Here is a 25,357-nt window from a genome sequence, read left to right on the forward strand (position 1 = left end):
AGAATACTGAATATACTGAATAAATTACACAATGAAGTTTTCCTTTTAGTTTGGAAAAGTAACTGTATTCCAAATGAAAGGGCACCTGTACCAAATACAGCAACTCAAATTTAATATTAGTAGAATACGTATTTTCAATACATGTATTTAGTTACTTTCCAACACTGCACTTACAGCCCATGAATTTCACCAAAGCACTCATTTTACATATACAACATGTTCAAAAAGTCCAGCTGTCTCACCCAGTGCCACCTGAGACACCATTTGACCTTCTGAATTCCATCAGATCTAAATCAAGTCTGTATCAGGACTAAAAAGGGCTAATCCAGGTCCAGAACAGGCCTAAACCATAACCCAGACTAACCCAAATGAGGACAACAATGCTTAATATTAAAGTTATGGTAACAGATTTTTTCCCATGTATTTGAGCAGTACAGATATATGGTATAAGTATATCTTGTTGTCAAAATAATGTGTAATATTTGCATCCAACAGTGCACTTCCTAATCAGGAAGTAGTAATAAGATGGCAAAACTCTGCTCTGTCCTCTGACAGATGGGGAAAGTGTTTATAAAGTCATCCCTGTGAATAGTGTGAAAAGTGAGGAATAACTTTGGACCACAGCAAAATTGTTCAAATTAACTAATTCTGTTTTCTATGTCTTTACCGTGACATTCAAGTAAGCAAAGGCACTCTTCCTTTCTCAAACTCTTTTCAGCCTAGTGAATGATTGACTCTTGTGTATTTTAATTTTCACTTTATACACTAAAACAGCCTAAATGATTTCTACTGTGTAAATGCTTTGTGTAACATACCAGTTATCCACCGGGCAGACGTGCTGGTTGTACAGGGCCATGGCGTACCTACAGACACAGAAGAGAGGGAAGACAAAGTTTGTGAGACTTCATTTGACGACTTCTAAACGTTGTCACATTGCATCGCTATATAAAACGTTTTAACTGCATCCTGTAGAGTTGTATTCAGGCTTTTTGAAGATGGCTGCTCCATCTGTGTGACACCTGTTGCTAAATAAGACCAGCTGAATCCAGACTGTTCTTATCTCAGGGTCTATCTCTGACTGATAGGAAGAGCCAACAATAGTGCTGTACCAGGCCAATGACCGCTCACAGTACCGGGGCAGTGGAAGGAGGAACATCAAACATCATATAGGTTTATTTGTCACATAGGCTGTGTAAATGGACATTGCAAACCCACTAGCTGCACCGTTTCATTTTGGAAAGTGAACATAGGGCGCGGTTCTGACTCCATCGAGCTCCATTTGACTTTACATTGAAATATAGTTGGCCCTCTTTCTGTAACTGCTGCTGTGAGCCTCATCATTTTTGTCTTAAAAAAATTCATATTAACCTGGTCATGATCCTGTTGTTTTTATTTTGCCATTTTGTCTGTAAATAAATTCCTATTCCTAATATGGAACTGGCTCCAAATTCACATATAACTGCATAATAGCATTGTGAGCTACATTTGACAGGATCCAAATGCCATGGGAGATGTCACACTCCCTTAGTACAATTTTTTATATAGTTTAGGCAAAGAACTCAACAATACAGTACTAGTTTTTAAAATGTCATTGTATTGATTAGTGTTGTCACAATTATAAAATTCAAATTCGATACTAAGGAATAGATTTGATACTCCATACTTCATTAAAAAATTTCTTTCCTTAGACAATAGAATGTGAAGTTCAACTTTAAATCATAGTATGTTCTTTTATATTCCCATGGGGTCTTATATCTGTAATCTCTCAGTTGTCCAGGTAGGTTCCATGTGGTGCATGGTCATATACTAGTCTGTGTGCTCTTACACTTGTTCTGATACAGCTCATTCTAAAGCTGTTCAGGAAAAGTTCATTTCTGTCCTGTGAATGTGACTAATTCAGTATTGATACCTGCTCAAATGAGTATCTAGTTTTATTATCTGAGTTTCAATACTTTTGACAACCTTAATCCAGGCTGCTCTTATCTCCAGACTGCTCTTATCTCCAGGTCTATCTCCAACTGATAGGAAGAGCCCAGAATAGTGCTCAACCAGGCCGATGGCTCACTGTACCGGGGCAGTGGAAGTCCTTGTGAAAGACTTCAAACATCACACAGGTTTTCATGTTATTATGTCTACCTATTCTGTGGTTTGAGGAGACAAGCAAAGAACTCAATAGGACATTTGTTTTGTCACTGTTTTGATTACCACAAAAAAGACACCAGACCAGACATTTCGTATAGACTTTTGGCAGTCACAGCATAACCACAAAGAATAACATCTTGTTTTATTAAACATTAAAGGGCCCATAATATGCTATTTTCTGATCTATGTTATGATGTTGTGTCCTCATCAAAAACATACCTGGAGTTGTATTTTGTTTCATTCACACATGTTTAATACACAAACCCTGCATTTTGAATTCTTCTCTTAAACAGAAAACACTCTGTTCCACCTTGTGATGTTGTTAGGTGGTAATACAGGGAGCGCTCCACTGTGTTTTTAAACTACATAAACCTACATGAGAACTATTACAATAATTTCAACCATGGAATTACAAATTTCCATTGGACAAAAAGGTAAAGGGTAGCTCTTAACTTGAAAACTACCACTTCATGACATCACAAGGTGGAACAGAGCATTTTGAGCTTTGGAGATGTCGACATACTAATAATTACAGATTACTCAAACACATGTGAAAGTAACAAAACACAACTCCAGGTATGTTTTTGAGGAGGAAGCAATATTCTAACATGTCTTTAAGCTTACAAGTGTACATTTTGGGTAATATTTTACTTTAAAAAGAAGCTGACAGCCAAGTGTTCACCACACACATACTGAAGGAATCCCCGGCTATTGGACCCGAGGTTATAGTGGAAAACAGTGGAAATAAAACATGTGGCCAGATGAGGTTATTCAACTTTTCCATGGCGTTTTTGGGCACGTATTTTGTCCCTCCCTCAGTCCAAACAGAGCTGCTCTGGAGCACAGTCTATATTAAGCTGTGTTTTGTAGTTGTATGTGAACCTAGAGCTCTGGAACAGGCCTAGTACAGTAATAATAGGTCTGTTTACAGAATTAGCTCAGTATGAAATGAAAATGCCATGACAGAGTGACATTCTAGTCTCTAACTCCTCCTGTTGCTTAAGGTGCACTGTGTAACTTTTTGGCTGGGGGTCTGTTACCTACTTGTCTCTATGGATATTGCTCTGAGTGGGGTTGCCTCTCCATAGATCTGACCTGCAACTTGGTCTGGTTTGATCTCCATGAAAACAGATTTAGCTTTAATACCATACTGTGAAACATTCAAGGCAAAGCTACAACATCTCCACCCTCCACCAGAAAAGTTACATAATGCTCCTTTAACATTTTTAACACCAAACCTTTCTTATCAAAAACCGTTACAGTAGTACTAGACTACTTTAGGGGTTCATTGTGCTATTCATCTGTTGCACTCATGTTTTTAAAGGTCCTATATTACACACTCTGAGCTTTAAGTCATGTTAGAATGCTATTACCTCATCAAAAACATAGCTTGAGTTGTTTTGTTTCATTCACACATGTCTGAGTAACCCTTTAATATTAGTCTGTCTACATCTCCAAAGCTCAAAATGCTCTGTTCCACCTTATGATCATGAAGCTGTATTTTTCAAGTTAACAACTAACTTTTAGTTAGTTAGTTAGTAGAAATTATTTAGATGATTCTAGTGAAGGTGTATGGAGTTTAAAAACACAGCGGATCACTTTCTGTGTTACCACATAACATCACAAGATGTAACAGTGCATATTCTGTTTGAGAGAAGAACTCGGGGTTTCAGTGTTTAACATGTGTGAATGAAACAAAACACAACTGCGGATATATTTCTGATGAGGAAACAACATCATAACATTGATTAGACAATGGCGTAAAATGGGCCCTTTAAGGGGACCTACAGCTTTGTAACAGGCCTAGCAATAATAGGTTTGTTTACAGAATTAGCTCAGTATGAAATGAAAAAAGCCATGCTGTGGATAATTACATGTCTGAAGGCGGTTCATAGGTGGAACTTACAATGTTTTTAAGTTTATAATCGAACAAGGAGTTTAACAAAGGTTTGTGTGGAAACATCTGGTTTGGGTAGAAGAATTTCCAAAAGCTCAACAAACAGAAACCAGAGGAGGATGTAACAAATTAGGAGACTTGCAGCAGCAAAAGTTAGGCCTGTCACGATAACAAATTTTCAAGTTTGATCTATTGCTGAAGTAAATATAGAACGATATATAGTCAATAGTATTGAAACTAATTTATGCCATAACAACCCAAGAGCAGATTTAAACCACAAAAACGGTTGTAAATGGGCAATATTGTAAAAAAAATATATATATATATATATAAATAAAACATGAGCAGCAAAAAATAAATAAATAGCAGAATGAAATATTTAAATCTGTAATGAGTCATAGAAGTGATTCATTCAACCTCTTAAATCTTACCATTCAGCGAAAAATGATCACATTTCCCAGTAGTGCAAAACAATGTTCCAGCTTTCATATATTGCACAATAAGTCAATGTAGTAATAATTGTGACGGGGCATAGCAAGAGTAGCCTCCATCCTTAAAGGTGCACTATGTAACTTTTTGGTTGGGGCTCTGTCATTTATTCAATTACAGATGGTTTTATAGCTCAAAAATGCCTAGAAAAACACATATTCTGACTGAGTAACCGTTGCCTCTCCACAGCTCTAACCTGTAAAATAGGCTGGTTTGGTCTCCATGAAGATAGAAAGGTTTAATGTCATACTGTGAAACATTACAGACAAAAGCAATAACATCTCCATGGAGAAAATAATTTTACAGACTCTCCACCAGAAAAGTTACACACTGTGCCTATAATGCTGGAATAAAGAACAGAAAGCACACAGTTTTATCTAAACAAGCAGCTCATGACACAGTAACTTTTCGGGTGGAGGGTCCATCATGCTTTGTCTCACAGTATGGCCTTCAACCTTTCCATCTTCACTGAGACCAAACCAACTTACAGTTCAGATCTGTGGACAGGCAACCCCGCTCACAGTCAGAATGTCTTGTCTAGGTAGGTTTCTGAGCAATAAAACCACCTGTAATTTAATAAATGCAAAGTAGAGCTGTTTAATGTCATACTGTGGAATATTCCAGGCAGAGAAATGACATAGCCATAGAAACAACCCACTACCGAAAAATTAAACAGTGCACCTTGAAACCGCAGACTCCGCTTGGCTGCTGCACAGGGCACCACCACCGGATCCTTGAGGAAAATTCCCATTCCCTTCTGTTACCCATTCCCAAACTTACCTAACAAGCGGTGCATACAAAAGCAGGTTATGTAACAGACTACTAGGGCCTCTCTGATTCCAGTCTGAAAAAGAACGTCCAGTTTGGAAAAAGAAAATGGGCATCTAGTGTTTGCTTTAAAGGTCCTATATCATACAAAAAATGGCTTCTTGTGAACTTTAGGCCGTGTTATGATGTTGTTACCTCATCAAAAGCATACTTAGAGTTGTGTTTTGTTTCATTCACACATGTTTGAGTCATTTCGCATTATTAGGCTGATTCATCTTCAAAGCTGAAAATGCTCTGTTAAACCTTGTGATGTCATGAAGCAGTAGTTTTTATGTTAATAGCTACCTTTTAGCTTTTGTTCAGTAGAGATTGGCAGTTCCAGGGCTGAAATGTTGAAAATGATTCTGGTGAAGATGTATGGAGTTCAAAAACACACTTCCTGATATTACCACGACATCACAAAGTGGAATAGAGCATTTTTCCTGTTGTAGAGAAGAATTCAGCCTAAATATGCAGGGTTTGTGTGTTAAATGTATGAATGAAACAAAACAAAATTCTAGGTATGTTTTGATGAGAAACATAGTATAGACCAGAAAATAATGTAATTTGGGCTGTTTAAAGTTTTTAACACCAAAACTTTCTTACCAAAAAGTGCTACAATGCCAATAGATGACATTATTAAGTATCAAATATAATATCTGGAAATATGTGGAAGATTATCAGATCATCAACAAAGGCTAGACATCTCAGTTACTGAAGCCTTACTAAAAAAACAACTTTAGGCTGTCACTGATGTTACAGAGCAGAGCAAATCTGGCTGCATCACTTGTCTGCTGAACTGGCAGTAAGTGGTGCAGTTAAAACTAGGCCTGTCACAATAATTACTATAATTGACTGGCGCTTAATTTGTGTAGTTTATGAACACATGAGCAGTAGCGAGTCAAATAATTAACATTTACAACTCAATGGTAACTGACTACTTAAGTGTTTCATTCTGCCATGTGTTTGTTGCACTCATGTTTTAAGAATTTTACAGGTATTATGTCAGTCAGGGGCATTCAATAATATCATTGATTCACTGTATATCACATACAGTATTTAATATATAAATAGTGTTGACAGGCATGGTTAATAGGCCTGTCACGGTTGACTGATTGATTGTTTTTTATTACGAGTTTGTGCCAAGAGAGAAACAATAATCATCTATACTACATATACATTGTAAACAACAGAAAAGCACATTTCTCGAAAAGGAGTGGGAAGAAGAAAAATTTATATTTATCCACCCCTGTTCATGACAGTTTCAAAAATGATGTGGTTGCTTCTGTACATTGATCACGGAACTTAACAAATATTTACATATAGCTAAATAAATAATTACGATAATTACATGGCAGCTGGAACAATATTTTTGGGGCGTCAGTATTTATCATGAATAAATTTTCTTTGCATTACTGGGAAATATTTTGTTATTTTTTGACTATATAAGATTTGAATCATAAAAGGTTAAATAAATAACTTCTATTACTCATTACAGATACAAAAGCTTTTCATTCTGCTATGTATTTATTGCACTCCATGATTTTTTAACAGTATTGTACATTTAGAATATTTTTTGGGCCTGCTTTGGAGTAATTACATGAGCCATAAATTAGTTTCAGTATTATCGTTTATCGTCTGTATTTTCTTCATCAATTTATCTCACATCAAAATTTGTTGTTGTTGTTATGACAGGCCTAGTGGTTAATAGAGCAGTAGTACAGTAAAAGTGCAGGTCTGAGAGTGTACACAGGGGAGTCTCCAGTGAGGCCTGTGTGAATGTGGGCCATCTGTCCTGTCCCCCGCGGTGCATTCCTCCTCCTCACTGCACTAATAACAGGGCAAACTCTGAGCTGTCAGACCAAACCAGAGCAGGCCCCTTCCTCCAAACACACACAAACTACTGTACTCACACTACTGCTATTTGCTACTTATTTGGAATTTATTATTACCATTTATGTATATATTTTTTGCTCTTTGTTATTTTAATTTATTGTGATGTGTGAGCTACTGACTTCGACAAACTTTACTGAGTCATAAGGGAAATGATCTGGACACAGTAGCTCACGCACACAGACACACACAGACACACACAGACACACACAGACACACACAGACACACATAATATATTATAATAACAAAGAGCAGAGGTATAAATGGTAATATAGCCTAATTATATGAGTGTTTATATACAAGTAAAAATTAAAAATATAGAAATATAGCAATACAAATATATCTCAGCTATATACAAAAGGTCGTAAGGAGAAACAGAAAAATCTGCGCTGCAATAAATATTTAGCAGAATGAAGCACTTTAGTTCTTAGTTTGCCTCTGTAATGAGTCATAGATGTTATTAATAGTATCGTTTACGACTTAAACCATATCCTATTGCCACAAAATAACCAAAATTTTCTCAGTAGTGCAAAAAAATATTTAAAAACTAAAAATGTAAAAAACAAAGGTTACATTTCTTTAATTCTGTATAGAATCGTATATTGTATTGTATCGTACCATGAGATTTACATATCGTTACATCCCTAGTCTAGTACTCACACCTGTCTCTCTCTGTTTTTGCTGCTTATTTTGAATTTATTATTACCATTTTTAGATATAATAACAAAGAGCAAAAAATATAATAAATTGTGATGTGTGAGCTACTGACTTAAGGCTTTGACAAACTTTATTGATCCACAAAGGGAAATTATGATCCACAAAGGGAAATTATTTATATATAACACAGTAGCTCATACATTACAATATATTATAATAACAAAGAGCAGAGATATAACTGGTAATATTAAATTCTAAATAAGTATATAACAAGAGACTGCTGTCAAATAAGGTATAATTATATAAATGTTATGGAAAAATAAAGAATACAGAAATATAGAAATACAAATATATCTCAGCTATATACAAGAGGTTGTAAGGAGAAATGGTGCAAAGATGTCCACAGTGTGTCCAAATAATTTCTCTTGTGGATCAATAAAGTTTGTCCAAGTCTAGCATGTCCCTCCACACCACAGACACACACATCCACATCCACCGCCTCCACCGGATCATCTCAGCCTCCTGGAGACACATAATCTATAAAGCAATCGCCATGGCGCCCAGGAATTCTGAGTAAATATGCAGCGCTGCTCTCATGGAGACAGAGAACCATGACCCAAGAAATGTCCTTGATGCACTTGGTATTTTCACATCAGACCTCTCATGTTTGAGAGTGGAGAAGTGGGGAAAGGTGGAATCACAGTCTCTTTCTTAAATGCCAAACCATATCATCAAATTGATTTATAATGCTATTTTTTGTTCTGTTATAATGTTGTTTTCTCATCACAAACATACCTGGAGTTGTGTTTTGTTTCATTCACACAAATCCAGCACATTTAGTTCTTCTCTCAAACATAAAACACTCTGTTCCACTCTGTGATGTCATGTGGTAATACAGGTTTTTAAAGTCCACACACCTTCACTAGAATGATAATTATCTCTAGTAAACAAAAAGTAAAAGATACAGTTAACTTGAAAACTACTGCTTCATGACATCACAAGGTGAAACAGAACATTTTGAGTTTTGGAGATGTCAGTATAAACATATAAAAGGATTACTCAAACAGGTGTGAATGAAACAAAACACAACTCCAGGTGTTGTTTTTGATGAGGCAACAACATGATAATATGGCTTAAAGCACACAAGAGTCAATTTTACATAATATATAGAATCTTAGTTATAGTTAATCCCCAATATTTCAAATAAAATGTAATAGCTACATGCTTGTTATATTTAGATCCCTTATACAACATATAAAATAAAAAGTCAGTCTGCTCACTATAACCTTTTACCACCAGGTTACGCACTGGAACTACTACTGTGTCCATATGTCATGCATGATTTGGGGAAAATATCGAATTGCAATTTCATGTTTTAGCATTTAAGATCCTGAAGAATTCTGTAGAATTGACAAAAAGACTGAAATATGACATGACAATATGAACTGACAAACTAATATTAATACTTCAAAAACTGCAGCCTTTCCGATTTGCCAACTGTGTTCATTCAAATTGAGATATTGATTGTGATTAATTGACTGCACCTCTCAGCTCAGCTGTTTTTCTGCTTGACAACTGTCTTCTTTTGCATATGCATCAGAAAACAAACCATAATGGGCATTGCGTAACTTTTCTGGTGGAGAGTCCCTCAAAAGCTTTTCTCCGTCGATATGTTATTGCTTTGCCTGGAATGTTTCACAGTATGGTATTAAACCTTTTTATCTTCATAGAGACCAAACCAGGCCAAGTTACATTTCAGATCTGTGGAGGGGCAACTCCGCTCACAGTCAGAATGCCTGTTTTTCTAGGTATTTTTAAGCCATAAAATGACCTGTAATTGAATAAATGTAAGGTATAGCTGTTTAATGTCATGCTGTGGAACATTTCAGGCAGAACAATGACGTATCCGTATGAAACAAGCAGGTGATGGACCCCCAGTCAAAAAGTTACACAGTGCACCTTTAACAACAGGAGGAGCTGGTCAATAAAATATCACTTTTCTTATAATGCTATATAAAAATAACAAAAAAATTAAACAAAATAAAAAACAGAATGTCACTTACACAACCCATATCCCGGTGATGGTGAGGACCGGCAGACTGACCGGCAGGATCATCCACAGAGACATGCTTTGCCCTCTCCCCGATCACCCTCTCCTCCTTCCCTCTTTTTCCTCTTCAGCCAGCCCAGCACTGTCCGCTCCGGTAGCACTAACATTTAACTCCGTGACATGAGCAAAGACACCAACTGATTCATCTCTCTCCCGAGGCAGAGCAAAGGCTGCTGGGACACAGGATGGACAGATGTGGCCTTTTGTCGCTATAGGCAAAAAGGGGGAGCTACAGTTAGGGCATTATAAACATTGATTATAGTGGATTATCTGAACCATTTATGAATTGAATTAGAAGTGGGAGATGTATTGAAAAACAGATAATGTTGCAATCTTCTAGAGATTTTGATAAATTTGAATATCGAGTATACAAATTCATCAAGTGACAGTATACTACTTTCTGGAGGTGTAAAATCTCTTGCATGATTCCATGGAAACAGAAAGTTAAAGCTCTATTTTGGAACATTCTCCATGGAGCTAAATACATTTTATGCCATACTGTAAACTTAACGCTTTAAGATTATAGCCAAAGGAACAACTTCAATTTCCATGGAAACAAGCAGGAAGAGGCTCCCCTGCAGCCAAGTAAGAGTCAGACTTGTGGAGATGCAAGCCTGTCTGAGTAAAAACACGTGTTTTTCCCAGAGTACACACTGATATTTCCACACTTCTGTAGTTAATTTTATGGTTAATTCATGTTTTGTTTGTGATACTTGAACCGTAAGTCATTTAGAGACATACTTTAACATATTCCCGAGGCACTGTGAAAATATTATGGTAGGTGACGTGATTTTCTTTTTTTAATAGAGATTTTATTTTATTTTTTTTTTGGTCAATATTGCTTAGTTCTAAAATTAATGCATACAAACTTATATAAATAAAATAATTTATGACATAATCTTCAATACAATAATGTTTTAATTAAACATGCAGTGCTCATTATATTATACCTATAATTAATTACTTTTGATAAGAAAAATCTGTTCCCAATTCACAGAATTGTGTAAGCTACATTATTTAGAACCATATTTACTGTGATTTACTAAACTTGCTTCATCATTAGTGACAAAACGTGACTTAATTAGACTATAATGCAAATCCGTGTTTATTTTATTTTATTTTATTTTAAGGCAAGTTCAAATCTAGTAGACGGCAGTGTTGTGTTTTTACATGCTATTTTACATAATGGTAAATAGCTGTTTCCTTTGGTTTCCCTGGCTAACATCAAACATCAAAGAAAAAACAGGCTGCTCACCTTTTCTCAGCGTGCTTCCCAAGTTTTCCTTAGTTTTTTCCCAGTCGCGTTCCCCAAAACCCAGCGATCGTTCAGATTTGACCCACCGGGCGCGGAGTTAACCCTGTGTAGTTGATCCCGGTATTCTAAAAGCAGTTTTCCTCCAGATAGACCCCGGTAGGATGAGCTCCCGTTAGCCGATCGCACGCCGCTCAGAGTGGGGGAAGATGTGTGTGTCCCTCCGCCACGAGACACTCCAGCTGTGCCGCTCCGCCCCCGCGTCAGAGGAGAGGGACCTGGGAGGGAGCGTTCGGCTACACACACATTGCACACCGACAAGGGCGGTGTTAAATTTATACTAAACCATAAACTAATTAACGTGACTTACTAATGAATTTGAGAAATATAAATTAGGTAAACACAGCATTATGCCACTACGAAAGGCTCCAAAAGTAGAGTATGTCAGCGAAATAGAGTAATGACTTTTGTTTGAGTGCGCTCTATCAAACATCCAAGCGCTCCCTTTCTCAAACTTATCGATTCAAGAATGATTTGTGAGTACTTATTGTGTCTTCCAGAATACCCAACCCTTAAATATTCATCGAAAATGACAAAGTAACAATAATTTTAATACAATCCTAGCCATTCTATACTTCATCGTTTAAGATGAATTAGCTGGACGTTATGGTGTGCAGAAGGCTAGCGTGCTTTTGCTGCCTCCTAGGGTCCAATTGACGTTAGCTAAGTACTGTAAGTAAGTATTAATTATCAGAGAAAGACTTGAATTGTGTGCATTGCTACGTTCCTTTATTTATCAAAATCAAAGTATACAAAAACAACAAATAAAAGATAAATCATTATTAAAGATAAATTATTAGAAAAGAAATAACAGCGAAAGTTAGTTAGGAGTAGGGTGACCAGATTTTCAAAATTATAAACAGGGACACACCCGGGTTGGGATGGTAGATATTTTGTGAAAAAATTGTGAAAAAAGTATGTAGCACTGTCCACTGTTGACTCACGTGGGGGTGAGTGCATAATCTGAGACAAAATACAGAAGTGCTTCTGACAAGGGCGGTGTTAAATTTATACAAAATCATAAAGTAATTAATTTGGTTTACTAGCACTTAGCCAAAATACAGAAGTGCTTCTGTATTTTAGCTGAACAAATGCCATTTATGCTCCTCTGGTTTAGACCTGGTTTAAAACTGATATAGTCCAAATTTTTGCCCTAGTTTAGTCCTGGTTTAGACCTGAAATAGACCTGATATAGTCCTTGTTTACATCAAATTGGTCCAAAATAGCCTGATCCAAAATAGCCTTGGACATGCCTTGTATAAAACTGGGACAAATCATTGGTTTTGAATAAATTTGCTAGGACAGGGGACACAGGGCTCAAAACTGGGACGTCTGGTCACCCTGGATAGGGTTGGCAGTTTACAGTTTGCCTTATTGTGAAAAAGGTTAACCTGATCTTAATTTATGTAATTAGCAGGCTAGGCTAAAATATACTTAATCATACCATTAAAATAATAATAATAAAAAGTTAGCGAGTTGTACAAAACTTTTGCAAAAAGTAAATAAAATACAGTACAAATTACAAAGACAGAAAGTGTATTATTGTAAATTTAGAAAGGCTTTAAAGTGGTAATATTATAGAAAATGTATTCTTGTGACCTTTAAGCCATGTTATGGTGCTATTACCTAATCAAAATCATACCTGGAGTTGTGTTTTGTTTCATTCACACATGTTTGAGTAACATAACATCACAAGGGGACAGAGTCTAAATATGCAGGATTTGTGTGTTATGCATATATGAATGAAACAAAACACAACTCTCGGTATATTTCTGATGAAGAAGCAACATTATAACATTGATCAAAATAGCCTAATATGGGCGCTTTAAACTTGGTTATTGTAAGCTTAGTTTAGCATTTGATCAATATAATTACTCATCATGTTCAGATTAGTGGTATTAAAATGCAGTAAATTCAGAACAATTAACTTCAAATTATAGCATATATCATATTTAAAGAAACAGTAACTGAAGAGTTTTTAATGTCGATGTACCTTCTACAGCTTGATGGTGGTTCCAAAGCCCCACACACTGAATGCAGCATACAGGGGCTCGGTGAAAGAAGTCTGGACTTTATAGAGAAGCTGCATGTTGTTACCAGAAACAGCGTAATATGCCAAGGTACCTGCAATGTAATCCAGGTAGACCCCAATACGAGATGAACGAGGGACTGACAGATCTGTGCTCTTATTGTTGTGCACAAAAGACACTTTGGAGTCTGAGAGGTACAGGCTCCAGGATTTATTGTTCCAGCCCAGACTGCAATCATTGTCGTTGCCTTTGCGTCTGATTCCCTTATAGGTCACAGCTATGTCGACCTCCGTGCCCTTCCAGTCCACCTCCCAGTAAGAGCGAGAGGAAGTTAGGGTCTCTCTGCAAAGGACCTGAGGACCACACAATAAGTAAATATGTTCAGTGATATGATTTTATACTTTACAGATTCAGACAACTTTATTAACCCCACCAGGGGCAATTAGTTTGTACAGTAAAAAAACACAAACTGTATAAAGAAGTGGACTAAGGGCTTATGACATCACCCATAGCATTTAGCTCCAGTCAAATGAAGCCACTGAGACTAGCAGCTAGAGGGACAATTTAGAACAGAGTTTCTTTTAGGAATAAGAATCTATTTACAGACAAAATAGCTAAATAAAAAATGAACAATTTAGAGTGAGTTAATACAAACATTTTAAGACCAAAAAACATTACATCTATGTAGAATTTAAAAGGAAAATAGCAGTAGGAATATAACATTTCAAATATTTATTTGTTTTAGAATAGGACAAAACATAGCAAAGGCCTAAAGGCAATAAATAAAACTCACTTTTTAAAATATAATTCCAACTAACTAAGAACCAAAACATTATAAGTGTTGTCTCACCTGTTGCCAAGTTTCAAAGCGTTCTGGGTGGTCGGGGTAGTTCTTGGGCTCAGTCTTCATAGTAGCTGTTCTGTTTCCCTCAGAAAGGTGCAGATTGGGATGAACAGTGTTGACATCCAGACTCAACAGACAAGCGTCTAAATAATGAATACAGAAGGTCACAACAAATATTGAAAATATGCACATATTTTTATTCATTCATGTGGAAAAAATACAGATAAAAACTGAACATATTAAACCCCTAAAGATTTTTTTTTAAAGGTGCACAATGTAATTTTTCTGGCTGGTTCTCCATGGAGAGATGATATTGCTTTCTTAGAACAATCCATAGTATGGCAAATTATACATCTTATATTTGATGTGTTATTATTATTATTATTTTATTTTTTTCCAAAATGCATTGAAAAAAAAACTTATTCCTACTGAGCAGTTGTCTCTCCACCTTTAACATGGTGTAATAGTACCACTTGCTCATAGATAGAAGATAGTTATGTTTTATGCCAGACTGTGGAACATTACAGGCAAAGCAATAACATCACCATGGAGATAAACAGGTGTGAAACACTCAGGCGCATAGTTACATAGTGCACCATTAACCATAATATGTTCTTTTTACAGTGAATGTATTACACAATAGCAAAACATGACTGTCAAAACTCTTTGTAAACAAGATAAGAGAAAATTACTGTACAAGTCTAGATATTTTTAAAAGGCTTTAATAATGAGGAGGAGCTCAGAACACCTGTATTTGCTCAGATAACCTTGTATGGTAAGTTTGCTTTCACTGGCCAAACCTGTTCTGCAACTGCCATACCCTTTATTTGGTTTCTGCAACCTGGTATTACAATTCAATTAGGATTCAGGTAGCACAATAGAACATGACTGGTACTTTTTATGCTTCAATTGATACTTTGTAGTGACATCATACTGGGGGCGTTCTACATGTATGTTTATGGCAGATATAATGCCATGGTGACACAATGCACACATTAGCAAACACAGCCAAAAAAGTTTTTAGATGCTCTGAAAACCCAAAAATACAAAATGGGTTTAAACAGCATATTTTCAGGGGCCTGTGATGAATAGGAGTGTTCATGGTTTTGTTTAGGTGTTTAATTTTCAGAAAAAAGGTGAGAGAGACTAACTGAAAAACTGTTTGTTATGCTAGCTAGCTTGTGACTGTAATGTTATTTGAGAGGGATTTGTTTAGCAACACAAATTATCTCACCTGTTGTAGTTCCAACTAAGTCAATTCTTTGTGGTTATGTGTTAAAATAAAGCACAGATTAAAGTCCAGAGCAGAATCTACAGTTAGCATCACAACCCCAGGGAATGTTGATGATATCAGCTGCAAAGTATCAACAGACCAAAGTAAAATGTACTTACACTGTAAAAAATCATCTCTGGTCCTTGGCTCATCTCTGCTTCTTGACTCCTCCCTCCTTGGCTCCTCCCTCCTTGAATCCTCTCTCCTTGTCTCATCCCTCCTTGAATCCTCTCTTCTTGAATCCTCCTTGTAAAACGATTCCCTCCTGGGTTCCTTGTCTTCTTCTTGCGTGATGTAGACATCTTTGACTATTGAAATACCAACATTGACTCAGTAAGCTAATATTACATAATTACTAGAGTCCATTTTCAAATTCTAACCTGACGCAGAGATTTTGCTCATTTCTTGCTTGGTGACTTCCTCCACTTGTAATTTTAGCGAGGCAACAGCTCTTTTGGTAGAATCGAAGGAGTAGTTTGGAGCAACGCTGATACGATTGAGGTCTTCATATCCGGATGGACCAGCGAGAGACTGCCAACTCTAGAAAAGAGATTATTTTAGTCAAAACAAACAACCAGTTAGATCCAGAGTTTGGTAGAGTAGCCACAAATTGTACTCAAGTAAGACTAATGTTACTTCAAAACAATATTAGTCAAGTAAAAAAAGTGTTAAAAACCAGAAAACTACTGAGAAAACTATTACTCAAGTAAAAGTTAAAGTAAAAATAACTGTGGGGAAGTAACATCTGATTTATAATTTGAAGTTCAAATCTGATATTTTCAAAGGACAGACACAAAAATGAAAAAAATTTAATCATATCTGGTGGAGCATTGAAAACACAAATGATCAAATCATTTCATATTGTCCACATGAAGCTTTTTCCACTTGTAGACTTACTCACAGTGGGAAGCATAAACAAAACTTTTACTCAAGTAAGAGTATTGTTACTTCAATAAAAATAAGTAAGACTATATGCTGCTAGAAAAATACTCTGAAAAGTGCAATTTAATCAAAAAGTTACTCAAGTAAATGTAACTACTCACCTCTTTTTGGATCTTACCTAAATTGTGATTTCTACTGACCTGCAGGAAGTGAATGTGGTCGTCTGTATGGGAGAGTTTCTCTAGATCATTGTGTCTCTTCTTAAGCAGGGTGATCTCCTCCTCCAGCCGGTCCAGCAGGAGCTCAGAGCGTGTAACCGTGGCCTTCTCGTGAGCGCGGATCATCTCCTTTACCTCGTTGTACTTTCTCTCGATGGACAGGAGCAGCTCAGTGAAGATGCGCTCGTTCTCCTGCATCACCACCTGAGCTGAGTGCTGACAGAACATAAGGGAAGTTTAAGAAGAGGTGGGAACTTGGATAAGATGTATTTCTAAATAATACTTAGATAATATTGTTGTTTAGATGTTCTGAGTTACAAAGATACAAACTGCAGCAGTATGGTTTTCCTGATTAAAATCATATCAGGAACATTTTAGTTTTGCAGTAACATCACTGGGTGTAAAGTCTGGCATTAGAATTTTTATTTTTAGGACCAGATTATAAAGGGATTTTTAAAAAATCTCTAGATAAAGACAACTGATTCGCAGATTATTATTGTGTTTAAATTTAAAATTCTGTTTTAAGTCCTGGAGGATACTTCCATTGTAGTGAGTGAAGTTAGAATTCCATTGTACCCAGAAGTCGCCAAAGTAAGAGTGATAGTATCATTTTGCGTTACTGTCTTTATCTAACAGTCCCTAACAGGGCAGCTACAATGGTAATAGACACAAATATGCAAACATTCATTTTTAAGTTGATTACCATAGCCAGTTAGCAAGACATTTAGGTGCAGCTGCCACTATAATAAAATAACTAGCTACTATATTAGCACAGTGACTTACTCACATAACTAAGTAAACATGTCACTAGAAATAGCTGATAAGGTATTCGCTTGCAACTTATAATTTTATCAGGTCAAATATATACATTTATTTTAAATTTTTTATTATTTATATATTTTATGTAAATATATTTTATAAAATTGTATAATTTATCAGAAAAACCATACTCTTACACAGTATGCCACATCCCATAATTGCATAACCTCAAAGTATGCTACTTTGAGGTACTTACTTTCATTGACTCCATAGCTTGTCGAAGATCCTGCCATTTTTTAACCCTTTGGTCAATCCTCTGCTGAGATTTATGCAGAGTTGTCCCAAGTTGTTTCTAAAAAATAGAATAATATAACAAAAATAAATATAAAAACATACCTTCCTCAAGTAAAACAAATACTTTCCTGAACTAACCCTAAACACTCATCAAACCCACTTGTTTCTCTGTCCTCTCGGTTCCAGCTGGTACAAGGTCATGGTGCTTGTGTTCGTCCATCATACACAGCACACACACAGAGGTCTGGTCTGTGCGGCAGAAGGCCTCCAGGAGTTTGTCGTGTTGGGCGCAGACCTTCTCCCTCATCTGACCCGTGGCTTTCACCAGTTTGTGCTTCATGAGGGCTGGATACTCATAGTGCGACTGGAGATGGGCCTCGCAGTAAGACGCCAAACAGAGCAGGCAAGACTTCTCCGCTTTTTGCTTCCTAGTAATGCAGAAATCACACAGAACGTCTCCAGATTTAGCCTGGGATCTGGATTGGGACCTAGGCTGGCCTCGGCTGGTAGAGTGGCGAGGTTTGTCCATGCTGTATCGATCAAGGTCCAAAGACATGGTGATTTTTCTTTTTTAGCAGATTTCAAATTTATAGGATGAAAGAATAATTAGAAGTTCTCTTGAAGTGATCAGCTTGAGTGAAACTGTGTGACTGAGTATGTGTGGCAGAATGTAAGCTATGTAGTTTCCTCTCAATGAAAACCTGTATTCCTGGTTGGTTGGTTGGTAGTTCAGAACGAAAGAGGTGGGGCTATGAAACACTTTACTGAAACTTCAAACACAAGAGAATGATGAAACCAATATACATCAACTGATTATGAAATGTTTAAATATAGTTGTGGACACAAGGCTTAATCAGACTGTGTAACCATGGCAACTATATTAGTTATACTTTAATCCTTCTCACAACAAGTTCACAATAGTTGACGTACTATGTTGAAATATTCCTTTCATGAGAAGATACTGCATTTTTATCTGATTTGATTAAATATTTCACTGTTTTTATGCGTTATACTAGATCTAACAGTTTTAATATTGACACTCACATCATAAAAGTAGAAAACAAAAACTGTTTTCAAGTTGATGTGACAAAAAAAATTGGTCCAATTAATATTATTTATTAATTAGTGTTAATAAAAGCAAAAAACATTTCATTACCAATTTCCTTATCACAAACAATACAAACAATAAACCTTTCCAGTTCAGCACAAAAATAATCTAAATTTCCTCAAAAATATGAATTATGTTCAAAAAAAGTATTGAAAAAAGTATTGCCTGTAGACCTGATTAAAAAGACCGGAGTTTTCTAGGAGAACTGCGCCCTCTTGTGAGTTAATTGAAGCATGGCGTAATGTCTTTCTTAAATACTAGTAATACTTATATGCATATTCGCCGTCCATTTGGTGGTGGAAAGATACTGAAGCACCTAGTATAACATAAGATAACATTTATTGCATAGGCCTAGTAGTCTGTGGTGAGTGAAAACCAAACTACTACATTGAGGAGTTTGTTTTTACTCCAAGTAGGCGTCAGAAGTTATATTTTATGTTAACATTCCCCTAAAATGACAAAGGCCAGGTCATATTAACATTTGATTTTTTCCACTGTGAGATCAATCAACTCATCTCATCTGAATTAGGCTAAAAAATTGACAGGCTTAACTACAGCAATTTATGTTCGCACAGACTAAATAGAAAGACCCTTCTCCAGTTTTCATTAGGAACTCATCTCCAGGCCTGTTGGGGGCGCCTATGATAAGTAAGCTGCAGTGAAACGACAGTGTTTGCCTTGCCAAAGTAAATGTGTCGCTCCTTCGTTGGCGCCAGATGAGCAGTGGCGCCAGCTCTACACAGAGGAGAGAGAGAAGACCCAGCCAGCAGCGCGACGATCTCACAACAACAGCCTCACAACACCGCTTCACCGCAGCCCCACAGCCTGCCAGAGCCCGTGCCAAAGCCCGCCAGAGCCACCAGAGCCGCCAGAGCCCGCCTGCTCATTGCACAGCCCACTCAAGTCGGAGTTACCACATAAGCCATTTCTCTAATTTCTTCTGCATCAGCTGTGAAGACACGGACGGACAGAAAGGTGGGTATGGGACTCTTGGCTTCTTCCATTTAGAATGATTGGAGCTGTTCTGCCAATTTTCTCATAGATGCGTAACTGTGTGGCTACTGAGGCGAAAACGATCTTTGATACAATGCCAGCAGCAGCTTCAAAAACTCTGCGTTCTGTTACTTGTGTACTTTGTACAAGTCTTGGTAGAAAGTATTGGGATTGCAGGTCATATCTTTCATATCTAAATAGTTCGTTTAGTTTCATATTCGGGATATAAGGATTTGTGTTGTGCGTGCAGTGTAGGTTATTTAAAGCACGCTGTCAGTAGCAGACTAACCCGTATCCTGTACAGCTGAAGCTCCTAAAGACCCCCCAAGTTACTACGGTACGATTGGAGCCTGGACCAAGCTTCCGCTTAATTTTAACCATCCATGGGCTACTATCAGCTGTATACACCGCTGTAGCCTTGCTAACCCACAACATTAGCAGGCTCGTTAGCTTTGCATCATGGCTACGCTATGATGGCTACGTAGCCAGCGCGCTTGTCTCGGCTGGGTGCTGCTAACATCAGCAAGGCCGCCATTGAGGTGCCCTGTGTGGCTGGTGGGAGGCTGCAGCAGTAATTGAGCTCTTTGCATTTGTAGCCAAGATCCGTAGCCACTCTCACTTATGTTAGTTGTGGTTAGTTTTTGGGCAGTTTTGGGATTCCTAGATAATCCCATTGACACATCTAAACCTTCCGTATAGTTATTTACAAAGGAAATCTTATTTCCTTCCCGGGCTTTTCCTGGCGCTCCTTGCTCTCTCAGTTAGCCATCTTTGTTGCGACCATTTCGGTGTGACAGGTAATCTTAGCCCGATGTCGAGTTTCACGTTGTCTTTCATTTGTTTCTAGTGATTGCTATATGCCGTAAACTGTGCATTCTCTTTCTAGTTAGTTCTTGTTGAATTGTGTTTGTGTTTGTAGCCCCAGGGAGCTCCTGTTTATTACGGTCTGCTGGGCGGAAGCTAACATGCTAAAGTAGCTAGCGGCAGCCATCTTGTGCGAGCATGTCATCTGCGCTAGCTGAAGTGCTGGTGTGGCACTACAAGATGGCCTATTAATACTCTCCTGTTTCCGCGTCGACAACCTGAATATTGGTTCTGTGATTTATCTTTAATCTCACTCGACAATATTCACGGAACTTGGGCTTCCTTAATGGTAACTGAGTTTACCTATGGTATGTTTTGCTACTAAGCTAGTTAGCGGGCTAGATAACGAACACATTAGCAGCTAACACAATGCTGTTTTGTCGGTAACCAGTCTCCATTTGCCAAAGCCAGCTAACTAGCGGCTATGGAGGCTATTTGTAGCTGTTTTGGAAAGCTAACAACCAACAGCACGGTCTTTAATTAGACGTGTTTATGTTCTCAAACTCCATTATTTCCTTTAAACAAGACATTGTGGAGTCGATGCCATCTGCGCAGATAAGCGCCTTTTGTAGGCCACTGAGGCTTGGCATGCGTTTACGGATTAAGGCCATTATGGTGCATTCCAGTTTGATTTTTATCAAGTGTTAGCAGGTGAAATTATGCTCCTTTTCGCTAACATGGCTAGCAAATTGATCACCTAGCAGCTAAGTACAGTTTAGCTGTGCTGTATCATATGTTTGTGTGTAGTTTGTCATGTGTTAACATTTAAAGGATTTATTATGCAATGGTAGATGCAATTCTTTCAATCCAGCACACATTTCCTGTAGACATTAATAACCTATTAGTATATCCATTTAAGTATTTAGCAGTGCGCATTTCAACTATTTATATTATCCAACACTGGGTTTTATTTATGGAGTTCACTTTATTTGATATTCATTTGATACTCATTCCATTTTTATTGTTTAAATCACTGAATCTTAAATAGTGCTTTTGCAAGTGGCTAATTATAGACTTGTGTGTGTGTGTGTGTGTGTGTGTGTAAAGATAAACAATATTTCCATTAACTCTAGAACATTTTTGATATTGAAAAATAAACTTAAATAAATAAATATCATTATCTTAATATTTGATCATTAACATTATTTTTATCCTTCCGTTTATAGATCTGGATTCTTGAGACTGCTCCAGTGCTGCGCTGACAAAAACAACCAGTACATCCCCAGTTTCCTTATTTGGTTATCGTCCGGCCAAAAAACGGAGGTCGTTGGGCTGGAGTGTGTTCTTATGGCCGAGTCAGAGACTGAATGTGACACGCCGGGCCTTGACACACTTGGGTCGGAGTGTGTCATAGCCCACAGCCATGTCGACCTTCACTATGGGGCAGAGACGGAGATTATGACAGAGGAGAAGCGTGGCCTGGAGCTGGAGATACATGGAGGAGAGTTAAAGATACATGGGATTGGTACAGGGCTGGGAGCTGTAGCCTGTGTAGATGCCATCGTAGCAGAGTCGGACCATGACTACATTAAAGTTGAACATGCCGATATGCACTGTTTTACTGGAGCAGAGATTAAAACATCTGGGGGTGAACACCTGCTGGGAGAGGTGCTACTTAAAGCAGACGGCGAGCATGTGGTCAAAATGGAATCTGATCACGGTGGAGAGTTGACCGTGGAGTCAGAGAATGGTGTAATCATACATGAAGCTCACGGGCTGCAGTGTAATGAATGTGGGGAAATATTTGGCAGCATATCTGACCTTCACCAACACTTTGAGATCCACAAAGACCTCAACCCTTATATTTGTGTTCATTGTGGGGAGAGCTTTGCTGTGGAGGCCAGCCTGAAACAGCACATGAAGATCCACATGAAAGAAAAGCCATATGGCGTTGACATTATGGGGAAAGATGTTATGGACAGTTTCAGCCTCAAGTCTCATCAGATGATCCATTTACCTGACAAACCCCACAGATGCTCAGAGTGCGGGAAGAGCTTTGCTGCTGCCATAACACTGAGAGAACATATGAAGATGCATTCTGAGGACAAGCCATACAAGTGCACACAATGTAGAAAGAGCTTTGTCCGAAGAAGGCATCTGAAAAAGCATCAAGAAGTCCATGCACGAGAGAAGCCGTACACCTGTGGCCAGTGTGGGAAAGGGTTTGCAACAACATCTAACCTGAAACAACACCAAAAGACCCACACTTCAGTGGCCCTCGGGGACAAGCCTCATCGATGTGCGCAGTGCGGAAAGTGCTTTGCTGCTGCGGCGACTCTGAAGGAGCACCAGAGGATCCACTCGGGTGAGAAGTACAAATGTAACATGTGCAGGAAGAGCTTTGTCCGCAAACGCCACCTGAAGAAACACCAGCAGGTCCACGCCGGAGGAAAGCCCTACACCTGCCGACACTGCAACAAGGGCTTTAACCACTCCTCATCTCTGTCCCGGCACCACAAGACCCACCTGCAGAATCCCGCCATGCCTGTTATGCCAGTGATGCCAGTCATGCAAAATGTACCACCGGGTAAGGCGTTCGCATACTCTCCCACCAAGAGAGTTCACCAGCAGGGAGAAAAGCCCTACATGTGCCACCACTGCGATAAGGGCTTCAACCACTCCTCGTCACTGTCTCGGCACCAAAGAGTCCACTCCGAGGGCAAGAGCTACACCTGCGGCCACTGTGGGAAGAGGTTCAATCACTCCTCTTCCCTTGCACGCCACCAGAGGGTGCACTTGGAAAATAAGCAGCAGCAGTCGTCACCACCGCCTCCACAGCCACAACCACAGCAGTACAGTCCCATCCCCACACCAAAGGGATACCCCAACAATGCCTACAGCCCCAAACAACGTATGCTGGGGGTGGAAAAACCCTACAGGTGCACCCAGTGTGGAAAAGGCTTTAACCATTCTTCGTCTCTCTCCCGACACCATAGGATCCATGTTGACCAATGAGCACCTTTCCACAGTCTAAACAGTCTATTCTAAGCGCACATGTCTTGCTCTGTCTCCACATTACTCCTGTCATCTGAGTTGTTACAGCACAGGAAACATCAGGCTATTTTCTACAGACATTTTCAGAAACATGTCAAAATTCCTCTAAATAAAAGCGAAGCCTGAAGGACTAATTGCGCTTCATTCTCTCCGGGACTTTTGAACACTTTTAAAAATGTAATTTGAAGATCTGTATGATAAAATTGTTATCTTGAGAAAATATGCTTCACCTGCTGGTTAGTCATTTGATAGAATTCATTTAGTGTACTTTTAGGTACGCAAGTGCGCTTTTCAGCTGCAACTTTATTAAGACCACCATCAGAATTGGTGAGCAAGGACTATTGTTGACATTTTCTTTTTCACTTGCAAATCTCATATGAAGCAGACAAAAATCTAGTGTATATAAGTGTTTTCTTTTATATATATGTATAGGTGATTAGTGTGCTGTTTCAAAAGATTACATTTTTGATTGTAAGATCCACATTGTCTCCACTTTTTTCCTTTTTGACTATTATTTGAGTGTTGGAGATTTAAATGTCGCAGGTGTAACTCTTGCAGCTTGTTGGCCTATGAGAAGAGACACTTTGTATATTTGAAAGTGATTGTTGTAAATCTAAAACAAAAATGCTGCATAGATTGTACAGAGCAATACTGACACCCTGGTTCTATTATGTCTTGCCATTTAGCCACGAGATGATGCATAATAGAAAATAAACCTTCTGGGTAGCATATCAGATGACCCGTGTCCTGTTATTTGCTTTGAGTACTGGCGTTAGATGTATATGACTATAACTCTTGCTTTTGGAGACTAAAATATGTACAGAATATAGCTAACAAATGTGGATCTACAAACCTCAATTTGGTTGAATATATTGTGTATATTAAAACATGAAATTTTACAGGACTGGAGGACTTCCACAAATTCCAATGGATTCTCACTGTTCTGTGTAAATTATCTTTTACATAACTAATGTATTTTTTTAGATATGGCTTGGGTTATACGAAAGGGAATGAGAGAAACAGTTTTTACAGGAGTGAACTTTATGGTGAGCAATATTTTTAGTTTTCCTTTTAATTTGGATAACATTTGTGCTTCAGACAGTAGCATAGCTTTTTTTTCCTTGTGTTTAGATAGGTGCCTTATTGCATGCTATGTAGAAATGCTGAGCTGTAAGGAAAGCAAGTTGGGCTTTTGTCCTGGAGTTTTCAGTTCTTATTCATATTAACCACCCCACATTTTAGTTTTGTCAATAATATTGCTTTTATGTATATTAACATGTGTTTTACACTGTTATGTTCATATTGTCTTTTATTTTCCCCCATCTTTGTTGATGGCCACATTGTAGAAAGAAAATTTGTAAATGATCCATAGAAGCTTCTCTAAAGGGCAGATCCTGTAACACCTTTCCCGTTTCTTGAGTGGCACATTTATGGATAAATAAAGGTTGTTGACTCAGACCAAGTGTGTGATAATTACACTGAGGTTTTAAAAAAAAAAAAAGAAATACAAAATATTCGTTATGATTACTAGTGCAAAGCTATTGGAGTAATTCAAACTTTAGGTTACATTACAAAATGTCCACCAGGCGTCGCTGTATACCACGTAAATGAAAAGGGTTGACTCCGACGTCTTTTTGTAAATACATTATACTTGGCAGCTGCATGGGATTAAGTGATATTGTGTTACAGGTGTAATTTGAAACTACAGACTTATTTGAAAGATGTCTTCTGAAAGGAGTGAACTTCATTTATAAATAAGTAATTAACTACCACACTGCCATTAACTTCAC

The 25,357-nt window shown here is 37.8% G+C and overlaps 3 protein-coding genes across 6 annotated transcripts in view; 1 reads left to right on the plus strand and 2 right to left on the minus strand.

The window, feature by feature from the left end:
• Positions 1-11,475, minus strand: part of zgc:154058 (Transmembrane protein 150A-like) — a 39,422-nt gene extending 27,947 nt beyond the window's left edge. The window contains exons 1-3 of the mRNA XM_020929590.2: positions 11,252-11,475; positions 9,950-10,205; positions 816-863 (exon numbers count right to left, since the gene is read on the minus strand). Of these exons, the coding sequence (XP_020785249.1) occupies positions 816-863; positions 9,950-10,014 (113 nt within the window). The 5' untranslated portion in view covers positions 10,015-10,205; positions 11,252-11,475. The remainder of the gene's footprint in view (positions 1-815; positions 864-9,949; positions 10,206-11,251) is intronic.
• Positions 11,476-12,015: 540 nt separating this feature from the next.
• Positions 12,016-18,254, minus strand: LOC110164243 (tripartite motif-containing protein 16-like). The gene is made up of 7 exons (XM_020929281.2): positions 17,769-18,254; positions 17,571-17,666; positions 16,538-16,771; positions 15,836-15,995; positions 15,575-15,763; positions 14,189-14,325; positions 12,016-13,691 (listed from the first exon to the last, which is right to left on the minus strand). Exons 1-7 carry the CDS (start codon positions 18,162-18,164, stop codon positions 13,305-13,307), a joined length of 1,599 nt encoding a protein of 532 aa, XP_020784940.1. The 5' UTR covers positions 18,165-18,254; the 3' UTR covers positions 12,016-13,304.
• A 1,150-nt stretch (positions 18,255-19,404) lies between these two features.
• Positions 19,405-25,025, plus strand: si:ch211-198a12.6 (uncharacterized protein LOC563253 homolog). 4 transcript variants are annotated; one of them, XM_055162762.1, is made up of 3 exons: positions 20,231-20,506; positions 20,629-20,881; positions 21,740-25,025. In XM_055162762.1, the coding sequence occupies exon 3, from the start codon at positions 21,861-21,863 to the stop codon at positions 23,526-23,528; it is 1,668 nt and encodes a 555-aa protein (XP_055018737.1). In that variant the 5' UTR covers positions 20,231-20,506; positions 20,629-20,881; positions 21,740-21,860; the 3' UTR covers positions 23,529-25,025. The 4 variants fall into 4 exon arrangements, with proteins under 4 accessions (XP_020785034.1, XP_055018737.1, XP_055018736.1 ...); XM_055162761.1 differs by having other exon boundaries at positions 20,629-20,862; XM_020929375.2 differs by lacking the exons at positions 20,231-20,506; positions 20,629-20,881 and adding an exon at positions 19,405-19,691.
• Positions 25,026-25,357: the final 332 nt, after the last annotated feature.

Source organism: Boleophthalmus pectinirostris, unplaced genomic scaffold (assembly GCF_026225935.1).
Source record: "Boleophthalmus pectinirostris isolate CB_2022bp ecotype Guang Dong unplaced genomic scaffold, ASM2622593v1 HiC_scaffold_5, whole genome shotgun sequence".
Taxonomy (NCBI): domain Eukaryota; kingdom Metazoa; phylum Chordata; class Actinopteri; order Gobiiformes; family Gobiidae; genus Boleophthalmus; species Boleophthalmus pectinirostris.